At 38.1% G+C, this 22,157-nt stretch overlaps 9 protein-coding genes across 9 annotated transcripts; 4 read left to right on the forward strand and 5 right to left on the reverse strand.

Moving 5' to 3' along the window:
- Positions 1–638: 638 nt before the first annotated feature.
- On the forward strand, positions 639–1,433 carry RPS2 (40S ribosomal protein; the record flags this gene model as incomplete). The annotated part of the gene is made up of 1 exon (XM_041281705.1): positions 639–1,433. The coding sequence occupies one exon, from the start codon at positions 639–641 to the stop codon at positions 1,431–1,433; it is 795 nt and encodes a 264-aa protein (XP_041139496.1).
- Positions 1,434–1,818: 385 nt separating this feature from the next.
- Positions 1,819–3,396, reverse strand: BRETT_003194 (uncharacterized protein; the record flags this gene model as incomplete). The annotated part of the gene is made up of 1 exon (XM_041281706.1): positions 1,819–3,396. The coding sequence occupies one exon, from the start codon at positions 3,394–3,396 to the stop codon at positions 1,819–1,821; it is 1,578 nt and encodes a 525-aa protein (XP_041139497.1).
- Positions 3,397–3,816: 420 nt separating this feature from the next.
- BRETT_003195 (uncharacterized protein) lies at positions 3,817–5,778 on the reverse strand (the record flags this gene model as incomplete). Its single annotated transcript, XM_041281707.1, has 1 exon — positions 3,817–5,778. One exon carries the CDS (start codon positions 5,776–5,778, stop codon positions 3,817–3,819), a length of 1,962 nt encoding a protein of 653 aa, XP_041139498.1.
- Positions 5,779–8,711: 2,933 nt separating this feature from the next.
- On the forward strand, positions 8,712–9,659 carry UTH1 (SUN protein uth1; the record flags this gene model as incomplete). Its single annotated transcript, XM_041281708.1, has 1 exon — positions 8,712–9,659. One exon carries the CDS (start codon positions 8,712–8,714, stop codon positions 9,657–9,659), a length of 948 nt encoding a protein of 315 aa, XP_041139499.1.
- A 1,084-nt stretch (positions 9,660–10,743) lies between these two features.
- Positions 10,744–14,088, forward strand: BRETT_003197 (uncharacterized protein; the record flags this gene model as incomplete). Its single annotated transcript, XM_041281709.1, has 1 exon — positions 10,744–14,088. One exon carries the CDS (start codon positions 10,744–10,746, stop codon positions 14,086–14,088), a length of 3,345 nt encoding a protein of 1,114 aa, XP_041139500.1.
- Positions 14,089–14,448: 360 nt separating this feature from the next.
- BRETT_003198 (uncharacterized protein) lies at positions 14,449–15,543 on the forward strand (the record flags this gene model as incomplete). The annotated part of the gene is made up of 1 exon (XM_041281710.1): positions 14,449–15,543. The coding sequence occupies one exon, from the start codon at positions 14,449–14,451 to the stop codon at positions 15,541–15,543; it is 1,095 nt and encodes a 364-aa protein (XP_041139501.1).
- A 117-nt stretch (positions 15,544–15,660) lies between these two features.
- Positions 15,661–16,584, reverse strand: BRETT_003199 (uncharacterized protein; the record flags this gene model as incomplete). The annotated part of the gene is made up of 1 exon (XM_041281711.1): positions 15,661–16,584. The coding sequence occupies one exon, from the start codon at positions 16,582–16,584 to the stop codon at positions 15,661–15,663; it is 924 nt and encodes a 307-aa protein (XP_041139502.1).
- Positions 16,585–17,207: 623 nt separating this feature from the next.
- BRETT_003200 (uncharacterized protein) lies at positions 17,208–17,885 on the reverse strand (the record flags this gene model as incomplete). The annotated part of the gene is made up of 2 exons (XM_041281712.1): positions 17,208–17,737; positions 17,816–17,885. 2 exons carry the CDS (start codon positions 17,883–17,885, stop codon positions 17,208–17,210), a joined length of 600 nt encoding a protein of 199 aa, XP_041139503.1.
- Positions 17,886–18,464: 579 nt separating this feature from the next.
- Positions 18,465–21,494, reverse strand: BRETT_003201 (uncharacterized protein; the record flags this gene model as incomplete). Its single annotated transcript, XM_041281713.1, has 1 exon — positions 18,465–21,494. The coding sequence occupies one exon, from the start codon at positions 21,492–21,494 to the stop codon at positions 18,465–18,467; it is 3,030 nt and encodes a 1,009-aa protein (XP_041139504.1).
- Positions 21,495–22,157: the final 663 nt, after the last annotated feature.

Genomic DNA, 22,157 nt, shown 5'->3' on the forward strand with positions numbered 1-22,157 from the left:
TATCATTTTTCATATTCCTCTGCCCTTTCTTTGAACTTGAAAAGTTTTGACCTATTCCGGTAAACTGCCTCGAGAGTAGGTGAAATTGCAACGCTACACTCAAATTATTAATCTTGAATTAAATTAGCAAGAACTGAGATATCCTGTCATCAATGTGCAATCAAAATCACCTGCGAAATTTTAAATGTGTAATTTATTACAATTTGATTACGAAGTACCTCTGTTGACATAAATAAATTTGGATGTGAAGGGCGGGGTTTAAAGTAGTTCAAATCATGGCGAATTCACACATCTCTTCGACCAAATTTCCTTCGTAGTGAATCCATACGAATTTTATTTCCTGTCTCAATACATTAATACGATGAGATGGCGGGAAAACTATATTGATATTTGCATCACGTGATGAAAAGAAGGGTTGTGTTGATGCGAAAAATTGGTGATTTTGCTGAAGTGAAATTTTTTTTTCGTACCAAAATACATAGTGAGTTGAGACTACCCTAGCTTCACACCCAACTCTATCATTCTTGAAGGTCTTCTTTCTCCAACTCACGTCGATTGAAAACCAACACCCCCGGCTTTCCACGTAATATCCCGACGATTTCAAAGTTTTTATTAATTTTTCTTGCTAAAATATAATCATGTCAGGCGCACCAGCAGCAGCATCAAGAGGCGGACCAAGAGGAGCTCCAAGAGGTAGAGGAGGAAGAGGAGGAAGAGGTGGAAGAGGTGGCAGAAGAGGTAGAGGAAGAAGAGGAAACGATGAGAAGGTTTGGGCCCCAGTCACCAAGTTGGGAAGACTTGTGAAGTCTGGTAAGATCACTTCCGTTGAGGAAGTGTACTTGCACTCTTTGCCAGTTAAGGAGTACCAGATCATTGACACTTTGTTGCCAGGTTTGGACGAGAAGGTCATGAAGGTCTTGTCTGTCCAGAAGCAGACCAGAGCTGGTCAGAGAACCAGAATGAAGGTTGTCATGGTGGTTGGTGACTCCAACGGTCATGTTGGTCTTGGTATCAAGGCTGCCAAGGAGTTGGCCACAGCTATCAGAGGTGCCATCATCATTGCCAAGTTGGCCATTATTCCAGTCAGAAGAGGTTACTGGGGTTCTAACTTGGGGGCCCCACACTCTATCGCCAACAAGACTTCTGGTAAATGTGGTTCTGTCACTGTCAGATTGATCCCAGCCCCAAGAGGTTCTGGTATTGTTGCTTCTCCAGCTGTCAAGACCATGTTGCAGTTCGCTGGTATCGAGGATGTTTACACTACATCTTCCGGTTCTACCAGAACTCTTGAGAACACCTTGAAGGCCACTTTCGCTGCCCTTGGTAACACTTACGGTTTCTTGACTCCTAACTTGTGGAAGGAGTTCGCTTTGACCGACTCCCCATTGGATGTCTATGCTGATGAGGCTTTGGGCAACAAGAAGAGAAACTAAACTAAGTTTTGTCCGAGTTAGCGAGTGTTAATTAATAATAATTTGGGTACCTTCTGTGCGCGATCATTTCTTATATTATTTTTATATATTGTAATAACGGATGCAGTTGTTTGTTCACCAAGTTGTTTTAATTGTAGTACTATTTTTATTCTACCGTATTTTCTACTGGCATATCTTGAAGTTGGGATGGATGTCTTCTGTGACGATGAAGTGCACAGAGACGAAAAAAATGGAACTATTGACATTAAAAAATAACTATACAGTGAGAGCACCGGCCCACAAAAAAGGGCCAGATCAAAAGCAATAGAAGCACGAAAGTATATAAAAAGACACGAAAAGACGGAATCAGACACCATTATGAAATAACTTATCAATATCATGGGCGTCACACCTGTTGAGGAGGGGCCTGTTCCATCACCTGATCATCTGGAACAGCAAACTGCCGTTGATCTGTATTCTGACCGTCACCATTTCCATTTTGATCCTTAACCCAAACCATATTCCTGCCCCCGTTCAAATTACGATCCTCAGGATGCTGGAATGGGCAGTTTGCGTTTTTGCAGTTCGCGCCAAACTTGCATGGTTCATCAATAGGATGCTGGAAATAGCAATCGATCCTCTTGCAATCGGCACCATCCCTGCACAGAACATTTGTTGTGGCGTGTCTCTTGAGACATCTTGGATTCTTGCAATGTCTACCGAATTTGCATTGTTCCAGAGATCTCTGGGAACCCTCTTGCATAGAATCTCCCCCTTCGGGTGGCTTATAATTAGGAGATGAGTGTGCTTTTGTACATGATGGGTCGATGCAATTCTTGTTTGCAGGGCACCACTCTAGTGTCAGCACTTTAGCATCTTTATTAGCGGGAGTTGGATGACCAAAAGGACACATCTCTCTTTGGCACACTGCACCAAATTTACACAAGGTAATTCCATTAGTTTTCTGTAGTAAATGCTGCTCTACTTGTTTTGACACCTGCTTGACGATGTTATTGCTTCTTTCGAACTTGTGAGCTCTTCTTTCTTGCCTTGTCTTTTCGAGTTCAGCCATTAGAGCATCGTCTTCCCCTGGATGTAGATAGTTGCATGTTCCAGGCGGATTTGGGCAGTTTGGATAGGCAAAACAGATTTTCGCAGGGTGCGCATACCGGCAATTGCGGTCGTGGCAATGAGGGAATTTCTTGCACCTTCCAATAGGTTTTCTGGGAACAAATTGCATACTCTGGGAACCATTTTCCAAAGACTTTTCCATCAACTGATGAAAGTTCCTTTGGTTTCTAAGCGCAAAAGATTTCTTGTTCTTCGTATTTCCACCTTTTGAGACACCCCTATGAACCGTAGAACCTTTTCCAAAGGCACTCGTAATGTGGGGTCCCGTGGGAATGGAACCATGAACTATGCCTTCCATAGCAGTCGAACCACTATCATCAAAGTGAACCTGCTGGGTACCATTTGCCTTGTTTACAGTCTGATCTACTCCATGATTTTGAAATGCCGACTGTGTAAATGCTGACTTTATTGGTGCTGCTGGTTGCTGAGGCAAAAATTCAGGCTGAGACTGTGCTTGCGGTGCTATCGTAGTCTGTTGCTGAATTGATGATTGTTGATGTTGCTGTGGTGCTTGCTGTTGCTGTGCTTGTTGTTGCTGTTGCTGTGCTTGTTGTTGTTGTGCCTCTTGTTGCTGTTGGTGTGTCTGCTGCTGGCCATTAAAGCCTTGCTCAGCACCCTGCTGATAATGCTTCACTTCATCCAAAACTTCATTAACAAAATTTATGTTGATTGCATTTCCAAATAGTGAGTTGAATTCCGTCATAATTTCCTCTGCCGTCCTGTTATTAGAAATCAGAACTAGTAAGAACTCGGCCACATAAGATGGATCATCGGTAAGATTCATACTTCTGAGCTTTTCTGTGACTTGAGCATTTAACTGCTGCCCAAATGGGCTTTCAGGATCAAAGTTCATGATTGATATTTTGTAAAACGAACTATTTACGAAATGTAACTTTAACTTGTAAATTTTGATGGAGTGAGTGTCTTACGATGAATAAAAGAACTATATAAGATTAGGCTTAAAAAGCTAGCAAGAATTTTTTTTTTTATTTTTTTTTATTTTTCTTTTTTTTTCCTGGGCGTGGGCGTAAGAGAAATTTTGTAACGGCGGGAAGGGAAAAAGAAAGTCCTGTAGTCACTGCTTTCCTAACTAGGAAACGAATCAAGAGTGCTTTAGCAGCTGCTATTAATAACAACTTTACGGGTAATCATTGCGTAGTAGTCTGTATCACTCTGTCTAAACATGCATATCTTAAAAATTATTGCGTACTTCTTTTATTTACTTTGGTGTTCAAACTACAGCCATGTTAAGCATACAAAATTTTAAAATTCATTATTGCCTATTCTGTGATGTCCAGAGACGAGAGAGCAAAATTCCAGCGAAAATCAATGAGGATGCAATTATTATCGTACTTCCAACAGTTAAATCAGTTGCAAAAGCATGGTCTTCTTTGTCACATAATCTATCATCATCATCTGGTGTCTTTTCCTTGATTTCTAAGATAAAAAGCAATTTTTTCGGTTGAGATTCTAATGCAGCTTCGAGATCATCATTTTTATCCAACGCTATCAGATCGCCATCATTATCTATGTAAGAAAGATCAAAAATACTATTTGGCAGTCGTTGCAAATCCAATTTCATGTAGATTTTATGCTTTATTATGGAAAGGAGATCTTGATCACTACCCTTTTTATCAACAACGATCTTCACTCTGTAAATTTTTCCGTCTAGATCAAGATTTAAAGACTCTTTAACCCTTAATTTAAATTTAATCTCTCTAGAATGGAAATTTGAGGTTGAATATGCTTTTTGATTTCCAATTGCCACCTTAGATTGGTCTACACTTCCTGGAAAATCCATTAGTACAGGCTGAGGCAATGTTGAACTCAAAAGAGAACCATATGACATGGACTTTGGAATCCTTTTATCTTGTATGCTTGTTAATGATGGTAGCGGCGTTGTTGAAGTATTAGAATTGGTTCTGAAATTTGTTGTCGATCGCCATTCGCTTGACAAGTTACTTCGTGATTTTGTATATGAGCTTCTTCTGGAAGGTTTTTCGCTGGAATTAATTGACTTCAGCGGCTCCTCCAAAGAGCCCCAAAATTTATTCCATGCTGGACCAATGCTTTCCTCATTTGAAGTGGAACTATTTTCAATATCAAAATGCGAAGCATCTGATAATTCTTTAGAAGGGAAGCTTGTAGATTCAACAGTGGAGAGGTCAAGAGCCTTAAGCAAAGCATTTGTCAAGTTAAGAACATTTGCCAACCCTGTGATTTCCCCCTCACCATTTACAATCGGTAGATTAAGAAACTTGCCTTCATACATGAGTCTTAATGCCGATTGGATCCCCATGGTCTCCTGTGCAAAATTTGGGCGAGGAGTCATAATACGTGCAACTTTCATACTTTTTAAATCATAATTATTTGCGAGAACCCTAAAAAGTATATCCTTGGTTGTTATAATTCCTATAACATCTGATTTCATAATAGTATCAGTGCTCTTGTTTGATTCTTTCAAACTGGGAGCATTGCAAATAAGAGCTGCCGTTAGATTTTTCGCCTTCAGCATTTGAGCCGCTTCAAGTATTGATGCTGACGGTGGTAAGGTAGCACAGCGTGCCAGATGAAAATATTTATCCGTGACCAAACTCGCCAATTCCGGTTGTTTCATGATGCTTATCAATCTTTTAATATCGTTTGCAATCCTCATTTTTCTCTGGCGTATGTTGCGATCGAACAGCTCTTCATTAGTTGGTGCGAGTGGATCAACTTGCATACTTGGTAAAGGTCGTACCATGCCATAATCACTACCTAAATCATACTCGTTAAGGTTTTCAAATGTACATTGTAGTCGTCGCGCTCCGTCGGCCATCTTTTCCAAACGAATCATAGCATGATAAAAGCACTTCGTAATGTTGAGAAGCTTGACAACAACTCCAGTAGTAGAATCAATTAAAGGTAGGTGTCTTATTTTCTTTGTAACCATTAATCGCAAGGCTTCATTTGCTGACGTTGATAGTGGCATGAAGTAAGGGTCTGTTGTCATAATACTTGTAACAGAGCACATCGTATCCAAGTCGGGTGCCGCAACTCTGAATGCCATGTCCTTTGCAGTAACTAGTCCTACCATTTTCGAAGTGGCCGAATCTATAACAATAATGCAGTGTGCTCTCTTTGCATTCATTAGCTTTGCGACATCTAGAATTGAATAGTTTGGTGTGCATTTTATTGGAGTATCAGCAATCTTCGCCAACGCACTATTTTGAAACTGGCTTGTCGGTTCCCCCATTTCTTTTCCCGATCGTGACCGCCATTGATACTTGAGGTGATGATTCATAAGTAGCGGATGGTGTACTACTTTTTATTATGAAATTTTATATAGACGACGATAAAAATGATTCTTGAGGTAGAGGAAATTAATGCAATTTCGTGCAATCTTATCAGCACTTAATATCACAATGTAGATATTATATTCTATTATCCTTCAGCCAGCTTGGACGATCTCAATTCAAAAAAAATTCAAAAAATAAAAAATTAAAGTTTCGTGGCTGTTCCCTTTTGAGAACAAAGAATCCTTTTTTAGATGTACGTCTTCTTTACATAAATACATTTGAAAGTAACACTCATATGTCAAGAGTATTCTCAACAGCTGCAAGTGCTTTTAATAAAAATACATGATTTGAAAGCAAACGTTCTTGAATTGGCATCAAATAACATGGTATTATGTCATACCATGTCAACACTCAAAAACACCGATCATCTACGTTTTGTAGTAGTCCTGATATTTATTGCCCAGTATTATATAGAAATTGGCATAAATTCCTGTAGCTTAGTTGTTTATATGTTATATAGTTGAATATTATCCGGTGGAAAATTAATTTTCTTTGTCTATTTTTGATAGATTTTTATAATTAAAGTTAAACATAATTTGAGCATAAGGATTCGTGACATAAGCGGTATGTATTGACGGACTGTTTTCAGTGTTCAGATAGTACCACAACTTTGTTATTACAATATTAATTGAATAGAGGTGGTTTGTTGATTACATTCCGATGAATATCGTCAACATGCCACCACTGTGCTTTTAAGTATAAAATAAGAAATAGCTCAAAGAATAATTGATAAGGGAATATTAAGAGTTTGAGTAAAATAGATAATGAAGGAGAGAAGATATATACTTGAATATTATAAAATTTTATTAAATAAAGTTTCCTTGGCTACGTAGCAGAGCGGTAAAGCATAGGGTTATCGGAAGCTCTATTACAAGCAGTAAATTATTTCTAAAAGCAAACCTCGTTATCACTTCTTTCTACTTATTCAATTTATAAGAGCCGTGATAGTTTTTGTTATTTTCATATATGTAATCTTATTCACGATGGGTTTTCCCTATTATTTGGTATTATTAAGCTCGTTGAATTCAAATACGAAGACAAGAATTTGGAATCTTGTAAGCGTAATCCGTACACCAAATTTACACATTTAGTTTTTATTTACTAAAGCGAGTCCCAGCGCCAGCGATAAGGGGAAAAATTTTACCGCCGATTCATTCCACGATTAATTTCGACATTAAGAATATAATCTCCGACACACTATAGTAGTACAACAGCCCTTCAAAATCTAAAATTCTATGCTCACAAAACTATAAAGAAACGAAAGGGATAAGGAATGGGGAGTTAAAAAAAAAAAGGCAAAAATAAAACGGCTGGAGAAACTGTGCCGTTGCCGTTGGATTATAAAATGAATCTAGAATTTCTCCAGTGAGATTGAGATTATGTTTGTTCTGCACTAAGCCCTTCCTTCTCTACTACGGGACACTATTCCACAAAATTGAGAAAGAAGTCCGGTTTGCCGATAGAAAATTTCACAACTCACAATTGTGCCTTCAATCTCCACAAATCATCTGAATTGAATCTCTCTTTGAAGACAAAATCTTTATCCAATTCCTTTATTGTATTTTGTAGCGTTTGTTTGTTTGGCTGTACTTTTCAATATTCAATTAATACACACACGACCTTATTTTGACAAGGTCGAAAAAATCTCGAACATCCAATATTTAATAACAATATAAATTTCAACAATCCTTACGTAATAATTTGGTGTTGAAAAATGCGTATCGGAAATGTTATTGTCCAAGTTGAACGTCTCTATTTATTCGCCGCATTGTTATATCTTTTTGCTATTACATCGAGGCCATGTCAAAACTCTGAAAGTTTCCTTTGAAAGGCAAGCAATGTCTGACCTCATCTTTTTTATGCAATCTGCATTCATCTGCAAAATAGAGTAGAGAGAATTTTTTTCCTGTTCAATTATTTCCTGATCTATCATATGACTTACATACGATTTACCATTTAGGGTAAAATGAAACGGCTCAAATATAAGCAAAGAAATATTTTGACCGAGCTAGAAAAAATTGGGAACTGGTGGCGAAGGATCACTGTACGGGCTCTAAGTATTTTGTCCAATGTTCAACGAATTAAACACATTTTAGATTGGAAGCCATTGCAGAAATTGCTGTGTTGTTAACAACCATGAAATTAAAAGGGGTCTTAAAATAACAACCATGTTAATGTTAATGATAATTAGGCGTTGACCTTCTTGAAATTCAGGGCAGCCCTCATGCCTTCCCACCACTCTTAAGCGAATAGCTGTGTTAAAAAGAAAAGAGCGGCCTGGGCTGTTAGACTGGGAATAATGCATTGTAAATAATTTGTTATTGCACGCTGCTTTTATTGAGGAGCCAAAAAATTTTTCGGGATGCAGCATAGCGAACAAACCACAGTCAAATTTTTTTTGCTTACTTTTGCGTCCTATGCGGCAATAGGTAAATAAAGGGTCTGCAGTAATGCCGGATAATGCACTATAATTGGGAAAGTTGAGGGATCGATAGGTCACAAGGCAGTAATTCGCATATGCATAAGTTGGAACTTATAAATACTATATGCATCGCCTTCAGAGAAAAGGACTTACACAAGTGCGTCCGCGCCGATATCATTGGGCTTTTAGATTCTTTCTCCCTCTGTTTAAGCTTTGACTTTTTCAAATAACTAACTCTAGTGATAACCATATTCACTCCTTTTTATCAGTAAAACAACAAACTGAAAATACAGGTTATTTCACTAATCGCATTCTTTTAACTAGGTCAAACTTATTCACTCTTTCATTCTTTCTTCAGAGTTTTTCTCTTTATATTCACTCCTTCGAGCACCAAAACTTATTAATATAATGAAGCTTTTAAATATTTTCTCATCACTTCTATTGGTGGCATGCGCCTACGCGGCTCCCGTTTCAAAGAGCACACAGAAGCACAAACACTCTCCACACAGCAGCGAGAAATCGGTGTCAGTCAAGAAAATAGTTTCCGGTGATTTGGATGCATACGAGTCGCCCTCTGGAAGTTTCGAAGATGGAAAGATTGCTTGCTCTGATTTCCCTAGTGGAAACGGTGTTATTTCTCTAAGTTGGTTAGGACTTGGTGGATGGGCTTCAATTATGGATGCCAATGGAGACACATCATCTTCTTGTGAAGATGGTGAGTACTGCTCTTATGCATGCCAACCAGGTATGGCTAAGACTCAATGGCCTTCAGACCAACCAAGCGATGGTAGATCAGTTGGTGGCTTGTATTGCAAGGGTGGATATTTGTACAGAACCAACACCGATGCCGACAATCTTTGTGCATGGGGAGAGAACTCAACTACTGTGAAATCTTCTCTAGATAAGGATGTGGCAATTTGCCAGACTGATTATCCAGGTTCGGAAAACATGGTTGTTCCTACTGTTCTTGAAGCTGGCTCGTCATCGCCACTAACAACTATCGATGAAGATACATATTATCAATGGCAAGGAAAAAAGACATCGGCTCAATTCTATGTTAACAACGCCGGCGTTTCCGTCGACAATGGTTGCATTTGGGGTTCTGCCTCCAAAGGTGTTGGAAATTATGCCCCTCTCGTTATTGGCGCTGGTTACACCGACGGAAAGGCATACATTTCTTTGATACCAAACCCAAACAATAAGAACTCGGCTAATTTCAATGTAGAAATCACCGCGGCCGACGGATCAGAGGTTGATGGTGAATGCTCATATTCCGATGGTTCATTTTCTGGGGACAGTGACGATGGTTGTACTGTTACCGTTGTTTCTGGTAGCGCTGTTATAACCTTTAGTTAGGTAATTGTTGATACCATTTTTTTTAAGATTGGGGAATAAAGAGACTTCACATATAAATTTGAAAACAACTTTGCTTATGACTTTTAGACCGACTCAGATCTTCTGAGCAGTGGACGGTATGCCTTCTTCGGTATTCACTATCCAGGACTTACTTTCTTTATTGAGCTGTAAATCGTGCAGCTTTTTTTTTTTTTTGATATATATCACGAGAGTTGGGATAACGAAAGGGGATTTATGGGAAATATAAAATAAGAATCTCTGGTTTAATAATATCTCAATTTATTTGCTGGCTTATTCTTTTGTAATATTGGATTCTTAGATTAAGCTAAATAATGTATATTATTCGCAAGTGTAAATATTGGTATTAGCTTGCTTAGATTCATGGATGGAAGGTAGTCCTCTAAATTGAAGAGTTGCACCAATGAAGAAAAGAATATTACACAAACTTACACACAAAAGTTAATTGAGATGTAAGCCTATGTTTAAATTAGTTTATGTTGCGTGAAATCCTGAGGACACATGCGTACTATTGCAGCATGCATGGATGAATTTCATACAGCTATCTCATAAAGTGCAACTCAATTACAGCTAAACTAATTTACTGAAACTATTGCTTTTAAAAATAATTTGCTTCATAAACTCGAAATCACATTGTGGGAAGGTTAATATAGACTTGGCAACGTGCAAGAAAACAAATTAACATTGTATGGAATTTTATTTTATATGCGAAAGGAAATAAATTATATCTATCGCTTCCAAGTCTTCAAGACTGGGACGACACCAATAATAATTACGTGTGGTTACTATGTTTTCGTTTAGGTCAGAGAAAACAAATATGCAGAGTTGTAATTTTTTTTTCTACTGGAGTTATGCTTTGGAATAAGTATACGAACTTCTAATTATTTTTTCTACGGCTATCTGTTTCCCCGCACGCAATATAAAAGTAAGCCATATTTCTCAATTGCGTTTACGATCCAAGCAAACTTTAAAACAATCAATTCAAATTAATATAATATATCACGTCAGTAAATAAAGCTTTTTGTTGCTGTCATTTTGATCCTTGTAGCAAAAAGTCCAATTGAACATGCCTTCTTTTGCAGCAGGTTCGGGGAAAACAAGTTATCCCCAGAGGACCTCCGAATTGACATTTAAGCCAATTGACTCCATTTATCAAGATAGATTAAGACAATTTATCGATGAGAATGGTCATTACAAAGATTTGATGCTTCCAAAGTTATATACTAAGGAAACATTGCAGCTCAAAGCCAAACCTTCAGCCGATGATGATGTTGCCTCTGTTAATACCAGCTATTTGGTATTGAAGCATTGGGCTGCACCAGGTTTATCAAAGCCTCTCTTTAAGGATGTTGTTCCCTCCAAACTTTCAGAGTTCAAATTATTCAATGCACATGATACATTTGGCCCTGCCTGGTCTTCTCACTGGTTTCAGGTTCAAATGAAAGTTCCAGAAAGTTTTATCAATGAAAAGGAGATATGGTTAGTTTGGGATGCCGGATGCGAGGGTATGGTCTTTAACAAAGATGGAAAGCCGCTTCAGGGATTAACAGGTGATGGTGAAAGAATAGAATTCATTATTCCTAACGAATGGTACGAATCAGGAAGAGAGTATACGTTCTACCTTGAAATGGGTTGCAATGGTATGTTTGGTACTACCAAGCCGATTTATGATATCAAGAAGTGCGAAATCCAAGTCCCAAATTTGCAGGCTCATGCCTTATATTACGACTTTTGGATTTTGAGTGATTGTTCAAGGGAAGGCAGCTCTCCGCAGAAATTTAAGGCGCGTGAAATATGCAATCGTATTATGGATACTTTTGATCCTGAGGATCCTTCAACCGTGTTACAGTGTCGTGAAATTGCTCAAGAGTTCTTGGGGCCGAATGTTGACTCAGAGAAAGTTTTTAAAGAGAAATCATTACAGAAGATTAATACTGTGTATGCAATTGGTAATTGCCACATAGATACCGCCTGGCTCTGGGATTTCGCAACCACGAAAACAAAAATTGCCAGAAGCTGGTCATCCCAATTGCGATTAATTGAGAAGTATCCTGAGTACGTTTTTGTTGCCTCTGCTGCTATTCATTTCAAATGGCTTGAGGATTATTATCCAGACTTATTTAAAGAAGTTTTGAAGGCAATTAAGGGAGGCAGATTTATACCACTAGGTGGCGCATGGGTTGAAAATGATACTAATGTTCCAAGTGGAGAAGGTCTTGCCAGACAGTTCATTCTCGGCCAAAGATATTATGAACAACTTTTTGGCTTCAGAAGCGATATATACTGGCTTCCAGATTCTTTTGGCTATTCGAATCAAATTCCACAACTCTGTAGATTGGCATGCATGCCTAATTTTTTGACGCAAAAACTCTCTTGGAATAATGTTGATGTCTTCCCAGACAGTTCTTTTAACTGGGTTGGTTTAGATTATTCTCAAGTTATGGTGCACATGCCTCCTGACAATACTTATACTGCTGCAGCACACTACGGAGATGTTATGCGGTCTGTTCAAAATCACAAAAACTTGTACAATGATCAGATGGGAATGCTTTTGTATGGTAAAGGTGATGGTGGAGGAGGACCAACGCCAGAAATGGTTGAGCAATTGAGAAGAGTTCGTGGTTTGGCCGATCATGCGGGAGGTACCACTCCAACCGTTGATATGGGGTGTACTGTTAAACAATTTTTTGATAAGTTACGTGATGATACAGATGATGGAAAGAAACTTCCGTGCTGGCGAGGCGAATTGTATCTTGAATATCACAGGGGAACATATACCACTCAAGCAAAAGTTAAGGATCTAATGCGTACATCAGAAAAGTTAGTCAGGGATATCGAAGTGCTTGCTAGTGCTGCTTCTATTGTAAACAAGACTTACAAGTATCCTCATGCAAAAATTGAGAATATTTGGGCTGATATATGTTTGTGCCAATTTCATGATGTTTTACCTGGCTCATGTATTCAGAAAGTTTATCACAACGATGTTTGGCCTTTATTAACAAAGGTTATTGAAAAAGAGCGTTCAATAATTAAAGAAATTTTCTTATCTGTCAACAATGCTGAAAACACTGCTTCAGATTCTGCTACTTTGATGAAAATAAACACGCTCCCATGGAACAGAACGACTATTTTACCTGTCGATTCGATTCCACATTCATTGCAAGGTTATTCTCAAAATGGCAAATACTTAGCATTTACTGGTGATCTGGTTATGCTTCCAATTAAGCAAATACCTAAATATGCATCGAAAATATCACAAAATGCCAATGGCTCATATATTCTTGAAAACGGTCTCTTGAGAGCTGTGATTGATGAAAATGGAATTGTTAAAAGTTTAGTGGATTTATTCGAACATCGTGAGATAATTGATACAAGTAAGATGAAGGGAGGAAACCAATTTGTCATGTATTCGGATACTCCATTGAACTTTCAGGCCTGGGATACTGAGTTGTTCTCCTTGGGCAAATTCAAATATGTGGAGAAGGCAAGCAGCATCAGGATTTTAGAATCTGGTCCTCTCGTCTCCTCCTTGGAGGTTTCACACCAGCTTTCCAAAACAAGTAAGATTACCACTGTTATATCGTTAGCTGCGGGAGATGACACAGATGTGCCACCTATGCTTAAGTTTGATTGTAACGTGGACTGGGATGAAACTTACAAATTCCTCAAGGTCCAGTTCCCTGTGACAGTTTCGCAGGAATATGCCAATTATGAAACACAATTTGGTATCACGAAGAGACCTACACATTACAATACAAACTGGGATATTGCTAAATTTGAGTGTTGTTGCCATAAGTTCATCGACTTTTCCGACTTTAACTATGGTGTCTCTCTTTTGAATAACAACAAGTATGGTGGAAATGTTCATACAAATGTGATAACACTATCGTTGTTGCGTGCACCTAAATACCCCGATCCTACAGCTGATATTGGTAAACATACATTTAGTTATGCTTTGATGCCACATGCAGGACCACTTGGCTATAAGACTGTCCGTGCTGGATGGGAATTCAACGATAGATTGGATAAGGCTTGCAGACTTCCGTTGCATTCTAAAGAGAGTATACTTTCACAAATGTCGAACTTGGTGACAATCGAAGGTGATAAGAACATAATACTCTCTAATGTCAAGAGAGGTGAAGATGATTTTGATGTTGACGGCGATGGAAGTCTTATCAATAGTCTTCCAGTGAAGTTCAATGGCTCACAAACACTAGTTTTGAGATTATACGAATCCTTGGGTGGTGTGTCCAAGGCTAAAATTACCATTGGCCATCCAATTAAGAAAGTACTTAAAACAAATATTCTGGAAGATGCCTTAGAGGATATTACATTTGACAAAAATACCAATAGCTTTAGTATTTCTTCGAAGGCTTTCGAGATTTCGACGTACCAGGTTGTGCTTGCTTGAAGTGTACATTTTATTTTCTTTACCATAATGGATCCTTTCCTTAGCAACGCATTAGTTGAGGTATCCTATCTTTTATTCTTTTTTCATTTTTTTGACTCTCAATAATATGTTGCCTGGATTTATCTTTTTATTAGCTTCAATATTTGAATTCGTGCTCCATTCAATATTGTAAACTCGATAAGAATTGTAAGAGCGAAAATGCTAGGGAGGGCAGTGAGAAAGAAAGAAAAAAAAGAATGCACTATATAAAATCATTCCTATTAGTTTGAAGAACCGTGTATAAAACACATCTTTTCTAGTTGTATACCATCATAACCTGCAAAGCCTAATACATGGAAGCAACTCACCTGCTGAATAGCTATGAAAAATGAATTTTATAGAAAAAAGCATGCCTCGTTTTTTAAACGCTGTTTGGGCATTCTCCCTGAACAATATGAAGATGAGACATCGAATATGATGGCATTCGTATACTTCTGCTTGACTGGAGTGGATTTACTGAAGGAACTAGAAAACACATACACTAAGAACGACATCAATGATTTTCGACGTTGGATTTATTCACATGCTTTTGAGACCGAGGCTTATTTTGGGTTTAGGGGTTCCGTCATATATGAAAATACTGGCCTTTATGATCCGCCTGACTTGAGCGCAACTACATTCGCAATTTTATCTTTAATCACACTAGGAGATAACTTGACCAATATAAATAGGAAAAAAGTGATGAGGTATGTCATTAAATGTCAACGTGAAGATGGCTCTTTTGCTCAATGCTTGGACATGAGTTTGCAAAAGCCTTTTGGAGAAAGTGATACCCGAATTTGTATGCTGGCCACCATGGTGAGATCCTTGTTGAAATGGGACGGAACGAAAGGGATGGATATTGATGTTAATAAGTTATATGAATATGTGAATAGTTTGAAAACTTATGATGGAGGTTTTGGGATGGATAAATTCGGAGAGTCTCATTCAGGTCTTACGTTTTGTGCATTATGCACACTCTATTTCGTCAACAAATTAGATTCTGACAATTTTTCCGACACAGTAGATTTTTTAGTACATCGGCAGGTTTGCTATAATAAGTATAGAGCAAGAGAACTAAGTGAAAACGAATATGCAGACGAAGATGACAATGGTGGGTTTAATGGTCGTCCTAATAAATATGCAGATACATGTTACGCGTTTTGGTGTGTGGGATCTTTAAAATTGCTGGGTAAGGAAAAGCTTGTTGATTTCTCAGCCCTTCAAAACTTTTTGTTAAATCAAACACAGAATGACCTACTTGGAGGCTTTACTAAAACAAATATGGAAGAGGATACTCCTGATCCGGTTCATAGCATGCTTGCCATAGCGGCCTTAAGCATTATGAAGTTTTCTGGATTGGATGGATTAAATCCTGGTTTTGTGATATCGGAGAAGGCATTTAATCATTGGAAGTCCATAAAATTTGACGATTAATACCAATTTTGTGACTATAGTAATATGTATACATGTACTATGGTACCTTTAATCCAGTCTGTATATATATATACAAGAAATGGCAGGATTGTGTCTAAATGGAACTCAACCCCAAATTTATAATCTTACAATCTGCTCATATATACACCAAGCAATCCCGGCACTTCCAGCCTTTCTCAGAAGCCGCAAAGAAAGACCATCGAACAAGCGCAACCAACCCCTACTTGCCAATGTAACGGTAGACTGGATGAACGTTTTATATTTTGTAGGGTTTAGCTGCATGTTGGTCTTAATGGTATCGAATGGTCCGGTAATTGCTGTTGCAAAAAAGGCCGCAAAAATTGCCGAAACAGAGTTCACAACAGCTGATGTTGATGCCGTCATCATACTCGGAGATCTTGGTGATAATGTGCTATCCGAGGTTACGCTCCTTGTGTGAAAAAGCCTAGGTAATAACATTTTGTTTTTTTCGTAAAATGCCATATACAAGCCTGCATAAGGGGCATCTCTCATACAGGTTGCACCAAATCCAGTAAAAAACGATCTAAAGCCCTCTTTCTTGTACATTAAGGTCACACCTTCCCAAAGAGAGTTATAGTGATACATATCGGATTCAAACCGAACCTTGATCACAGTTATAGGCATGGTGATAAAGCCCACTATTGTCCTAGATATCATACCTGCTATTAGATTGTCACCTGCAGGAAGCCTTGGAAGTTTAGAAGAAGTCTTAATTCCGTATTGTTGGTCAGCCAGTCCCGGATGTTGATGCAATCGATGTATCGCCATCTTTGTCCTTATGAAGTTGAGTGATGTCAAATACAGAGCGGTACCTACTGATGTTCTAACGGCACTGGGTAATGTCCCCCGCCAAAGCTCTTTGATGCCAGAAATCTGCCTGAGCACGGATACTATGGAATTACCCTGCGATTGTTGAACTCGAGTTTTGATAAGATCCAATGGTTGTAGGCACACCGCAGATGTTAAGCCACCTGCAAAGCCTGCTAACAAATGTCTTGAAGCAGGAACATCTTTTGTCATCGAAGGGAGAAATCACAAGACTGCGGTTTGAATTCCACAATAATCAAAAGCTTCCAAAAACGATGGAAATTAATGGGACAACTAAATCGTGAACTCCGTATTATTTAAGAGATCCGAAATATGTGTCACGAAGAACACAGGAAAGTTCAGTATCCTTGACCTTGCTGTCAAATATATTGAACAATACCTGTAATAAAGAATTGCGTAAATCTTTATTATTGGTGAGATGTTCTATTACAAACGAAAACAAAGTAGCTTAGACTGGGAATTAATATGTGCTGACTCAAGGGTACTACTAGACCTCTTTCAAGAAGAACAGTCCAAAAAATTTAAGCAGGTTTGATTCAAAAGAAAAAAAATCACGTACGTAACCTCAAAGTCAAAATGTGGGGGACCCTTACTAAAACATTTTCTTTTTCCGTTTTGGACTCAGTCACAACAACAATGTTGGGAAACACAAATTGACACATAACCCAGGACATTGATATAGAACATAAGTAGCAAAGAACTTACGAGCAATTTTGAAGATGCGAAATATATTCTAGTAAAAAGATGTAAATGTATACAAAAAGGGAATTCAGAAAATACATATTCCTGATGGTTTGAAACTGGAACACTTTAAGTCAAAAGCCACCATCGAAGCCGCCATCGAATCCACCATCAAAACCACCATCAAAACCTCCATTATCAAAACCACCTTGATCATAAAATCCACCCTGATCCGGTGGAGGTGGACCTGATTGAAACATATGTGAAGGTCCAGACAAAGCATTTCCTAATAACAAACCACCAACGGTACCTAAAGCAGCACCTCCTAACAATCCTCCCATTCCACTTCTTTTACTGCTGCTAGATTGTTGCTGCTGTTGTGCATACTGCTGCTGCTGTGCATACTGTTGCTGCGGCTGATAATATTGCTGCTGCTGTCCATATTGCTGATACTGCTGGTAGGGCTTCTGTTGCTGATTGTTATAAGGCACTTGGTTACTAGTGGCTGCAGCATAGGATGGCGGTGCATCATTCTGGGCTTGCTTTTGTTTCAACTGCTCCTTTTCAAGGGCCGCCTTGTCTTGAGATCCAGCTGGAGTCATAACAGTCCCTTTTGGAGCATCCCATTGGGATTTATTTGTAAGTTTGTTAACGTAAAACCATTCTATAGAAGAAATTGTTAGTATTGAATACATTAGAGATAAATTGCCTTCTCTCTTTTGGAATTAACTAAATGACATACCATTATACTTATCATCCCAGACGGCAACCCAACCATCTGGAACAATCGGTTTTCTGTCCTTGCTGCCCATGATTAGTTTCTAATTGCTGTAATATTACTTTTTGCTTAATGTTTCGAATAGAACAGTCAGCCAATGTGTATTTGTGGCCAGTTGCAAACAATTATAAAAAAAGATAACCTCTTTAATTTATACGCCAGAAAAGTCGATAAAAAATAACACAATATGCAGGGCGGGATTAATTTATGATAACGGGAGTATTACATCGAGAATGCTGAAAATAGGGTTACTATCGCATTTAATTTGTTTAATATGGTCATGGGTATCGCGAAGGGGGAAAAAAAATAGGCGGAGCCACTTCTTGAAATCCGATTAATCGGTAAGTATTTCTGATATAAGGAACCGTTGATCGGTCACCATCAGACATTAAGGCGCGACCCTTCATCGTCACCTGTTTTTCAAATTTACTTGATAAAAATATTTTAAGCTGGATGAATTAAAATTAGAAATTTCTGTATAAGTTGGAGTTCTTAATTTCAATAATTTATTTTACCTTGCTTCCATTAAGGATAAATTAAATGTTAATATATATACAAGATTTAGAATCTACACAACGAAATACAATTAGTCATATATGTATTGAAATGGGATTCATAGCTTACTGAATTCCCAATCCTTTTGGTTTTCTGATGATGCTTTTGCGTCAGCACTTCCGATAATGACATTTGCCCTTCCCTTATCAGATGCAAAATACTCGTTTGCCACATTCTGAATGTCTGCTAGAGAGCAATCGAGAAGATTTTCTCTTCTTTCTTGCCTAGCATCATCATCAACATCAAAGTTGAAATATGGTAGACCTTCCTCACCAACAGCTTCCGGAGCATCGATTTTTTGGAATATAGTTAACTTTGCTTGTTCAAGGTCTTGATTCGTAATTTCACCAGTTGAAATATTATCCATAATAAATTCGGTTGATGCAACAAACTTATTTTCTGACTCAAATGGTTTAGGATCTCTGTAAGAATAGAATGAGAACAATCCATTCAAAGCATCGTAGCTTGCTCCACCACCGTATGCACCTCCCTGTTCCCGAATGTTCTTGTGTAAATATTTAAAGGTTAGAAGTTGTGAAAGAAGTTGTAGTGATGCGGCATCCTTTGAGCAATAATCACTACCCCTAAGGACAGAGGATGCAAAGTTCGTCTGACTTGGAATTTCAACGAACGAATTTTTCAAAGGTAGCTCTGGATCTTTCGAATGACTTGCCTCATAAGGAGTGAGCTCAAACTTTTTGTTGCTAGAAATTGTCTTATCAAACCTGCGAATATCCTTTTCATTATCCTTCGAAGCTTCTCTTCCACAGGTTATCGCATACTTGAAATTTGAAGCATTTCTCACGTGTGCTGCAATCTCTTCAAGCTTTGGAACAACATCCTTCTCGATATCACCGTTTTCCATTATTGACGAGAGACTATTTAAAAATTTCACCTGCTTAATACCAGTCAAAGATTCCTGAACATTTCCCAAGGAAGTGAGTTTCGAGCTAGCGTACGATGACGCAAAACTGTGGCCACTAGAAACAATGGCACTGATATTATCACTAACAAGTGATTTCACCAATGTTTTCAATTTTTCAATATTCCTGAAGTTGGTTTCGAGAAGTAAGTTCTCCCAGATTGAAAGCATTTTTGGAGTATTTTTATCCAAGCATGCACTGTCAATGGTGAATTTTAATAATACATCATTAGGATCCAAAACTGATGAGTGAGCAAATGATGTTGAACCAAGGCCAGCGGTGTATAGTTTAACCTCATCCTCAATCTCTGATATTGATTTATCCTTGGTACCAAGATTTGTCAAACATGTAGAAAATAATGGCAAGTATTTAATAAGATTTTCTGGAATATCCTTGACAGAAAGCGATTTTAGGGCGCGGAAATAGGTAACACCATTTGTTTTAGGTGAAATCCTGGACTGCACTGACAATCCGCGTCTTAATGTTTCCTTGATACGAGGAAAGTGCCCTTCACGTTCAATATCACCACTATGAAGCGTTGGAAGGCAAGAGAGATCTTCCTTTTGGTTCTTTTGGAACTTTTCCAACTCAAGACCCTTATTGTAAATTATCTCTTTATCTCCACTAGTCATACGTTCTTCCCTTTCCTTAAGGGATTTTTCTTCTGCTTGTGCAAGTCTCTCTGGAACATTTGCATCTGGCCTCATGGTATATTTGAAGTATGGGCTTTCAAGCATGTATTTCTGGATCAGATCAGCAAATACTTTGTTGCCATCCGCCTTATACTCTTTTCTAAATTTATCTAACACCCCACTCCACTTAATGGCACTTAATGGGTCAATTCCATCGACTAGTCCAGGAGCCAAAGCGCTCAACAGGTTCAAGCCGAAATTGGCATTCTCAATCTTTCTGCCAAGATCCAACTGATACAAAATACCCTTGACTCTATTTTCAGGGAAACCAGATTGCTGTACTTGCTTTAAAATGTCAAGTACAGTATCTTCAAGTTTTGCTGCTTGATCTTTGGTCAATCCATTTAGACCAACAGAAAAAAGGTTAACAGCAGCTAATGCATCCATTCCAGAATTTGCTGAAAATGACGTGCCAAGACCTTGTTCAATAAGACCCTTATATAATGGTGATGAGTGTCCATCCATGAGAAGAGTAGACAATATTTTTATTTTGAAACTTTCATAGATATCCGTAGGTTTACCGGCATACCATGTCAAAGAGGATTTATACTGCTTTTCCGAAGGCACCATCGGATCAACTGGTCCCGGAATTTCCACATACTTGCATTCATCAAGTTTTATTGGGTTCTTAACCATCATTTTACGATATCTTTTACCAAATGTTGCAAATGCCTTATCAATTTTTCCGAGCGATGTTTCTAACGGAAGACTTCCATACGTGTAAGTCCAGCAATTAGAAGGGTGATATTGTCTGGAATGAAAATCTAAGAGATCATCATAGTAACTATTGACAATTTCGGCCGGATTTCCACCAGAATTATGCAATGATGGGTAAATATTTTGCTGGAAATTGATCCAAAAGTAATATGCGGGATCAGATATTTGTCCCTTCATCTCGTTGTAAACAACACCTTTGAACTTCAGTGGTGATTTCTTGTCATGTATATCAGTATGTTCTAGACGCCAGCCTTCCTGACGAAAATCCTCATGGTTCAAAAGAGGATGAAAAACACTATCAAGGTAAACATCCATGAGATTTTCAAAATCAACTTTGTTTGTAGTTGCGAATGGGAAGTAGGTATAATCATGTCCCGTCATGGCATTCATGAAATTGGCCAAACTACGATTAAGCATCTTGAAAAATGGGTCTCTAACTGGAAATTTATCGGAACCACACAAGGTTGTGTGCTCAAGCATGTGAGGAAGTCCAGAGTCATCTGGAGAGTTGGTTTTAACAACAACACCAAAAACATTATTTCTATCCTGTCTCTCAATATGTAAGTGCTTCGATCCACTGATCTTGTGTGTTAATTCCACAGCCATCATATTGAATTCGGGAACTTGCTGTACCCTATCCACGACATAGTTCGCAATCTCAGATCCTACTGGATACTTTCCAGTAGGCACAGATGTCGCATACTGACGTAAACGTAGAAGATTCTGCCTGAAAGCTCTAGTACTTTGTGAAAGCATTTTACTGTCTGCCAATGATATGCTATTGATTAAGTAGAGTAATGCTAAAAAAGAGGGCAAGAAGGAGGAAAATGGCAAGGTAAATGAGAAGAGAAAATATACATATATTATATAGTTTCTCAAGCACTTCGGACATTTCTCATCCCTTTACTTTGCGGGGCTCTATTGTAGTATTTTATATTTCTTGATTCTTATTCAAATTTTTTTCCGTTGCCGAAAAGTCCCAAGGATACTTTTTTCAGTAATTGTAAGATCTTTGCAAGATCTAGCCTATTTCGCAAATACGTAAGCTAAGTCCGTTCATGGTAGGAGTTTACCTATATTTTTATGCTCCTACTACTAATAATAAATTGAAGGAAGGAGACGCATTTTTTATATAATTGGAATAAAGTTGTAAAGAAAATTATAACGAAATTATGACGGTTTAAAACAGAACCAGGAGTTAGCAATAACTATATGAACTTAGCAGTTAAAATATATAGGGTAGATAGTTATAAAAAAAGCTCTGCGCATCAAACTAGACCAACTTTTGTAAAATGGCAAAGAGTGGGACTACACTGCTGTGATTTATTGATTTATTTATTGGGGTCACGGCTGACGTTCCTTGAACACATAACAAAGAATTTAATACAAACCACAGAAAAGGGCCATATTTATATAAAG

Source organism: Brettanomyces bruxellensis, chromosome 9, assembly GCF_011074885.1.
Source record: "Brettanomyces bruxellensis chromosome 9, complete sequence".
Lineage (NCBI taxonomy): Eukaryota > Fungi > Ascomycota > Pichiomycetes > Pichiales > Pichiaceae > Brettanomyces > Brettanomyces bruxellensis.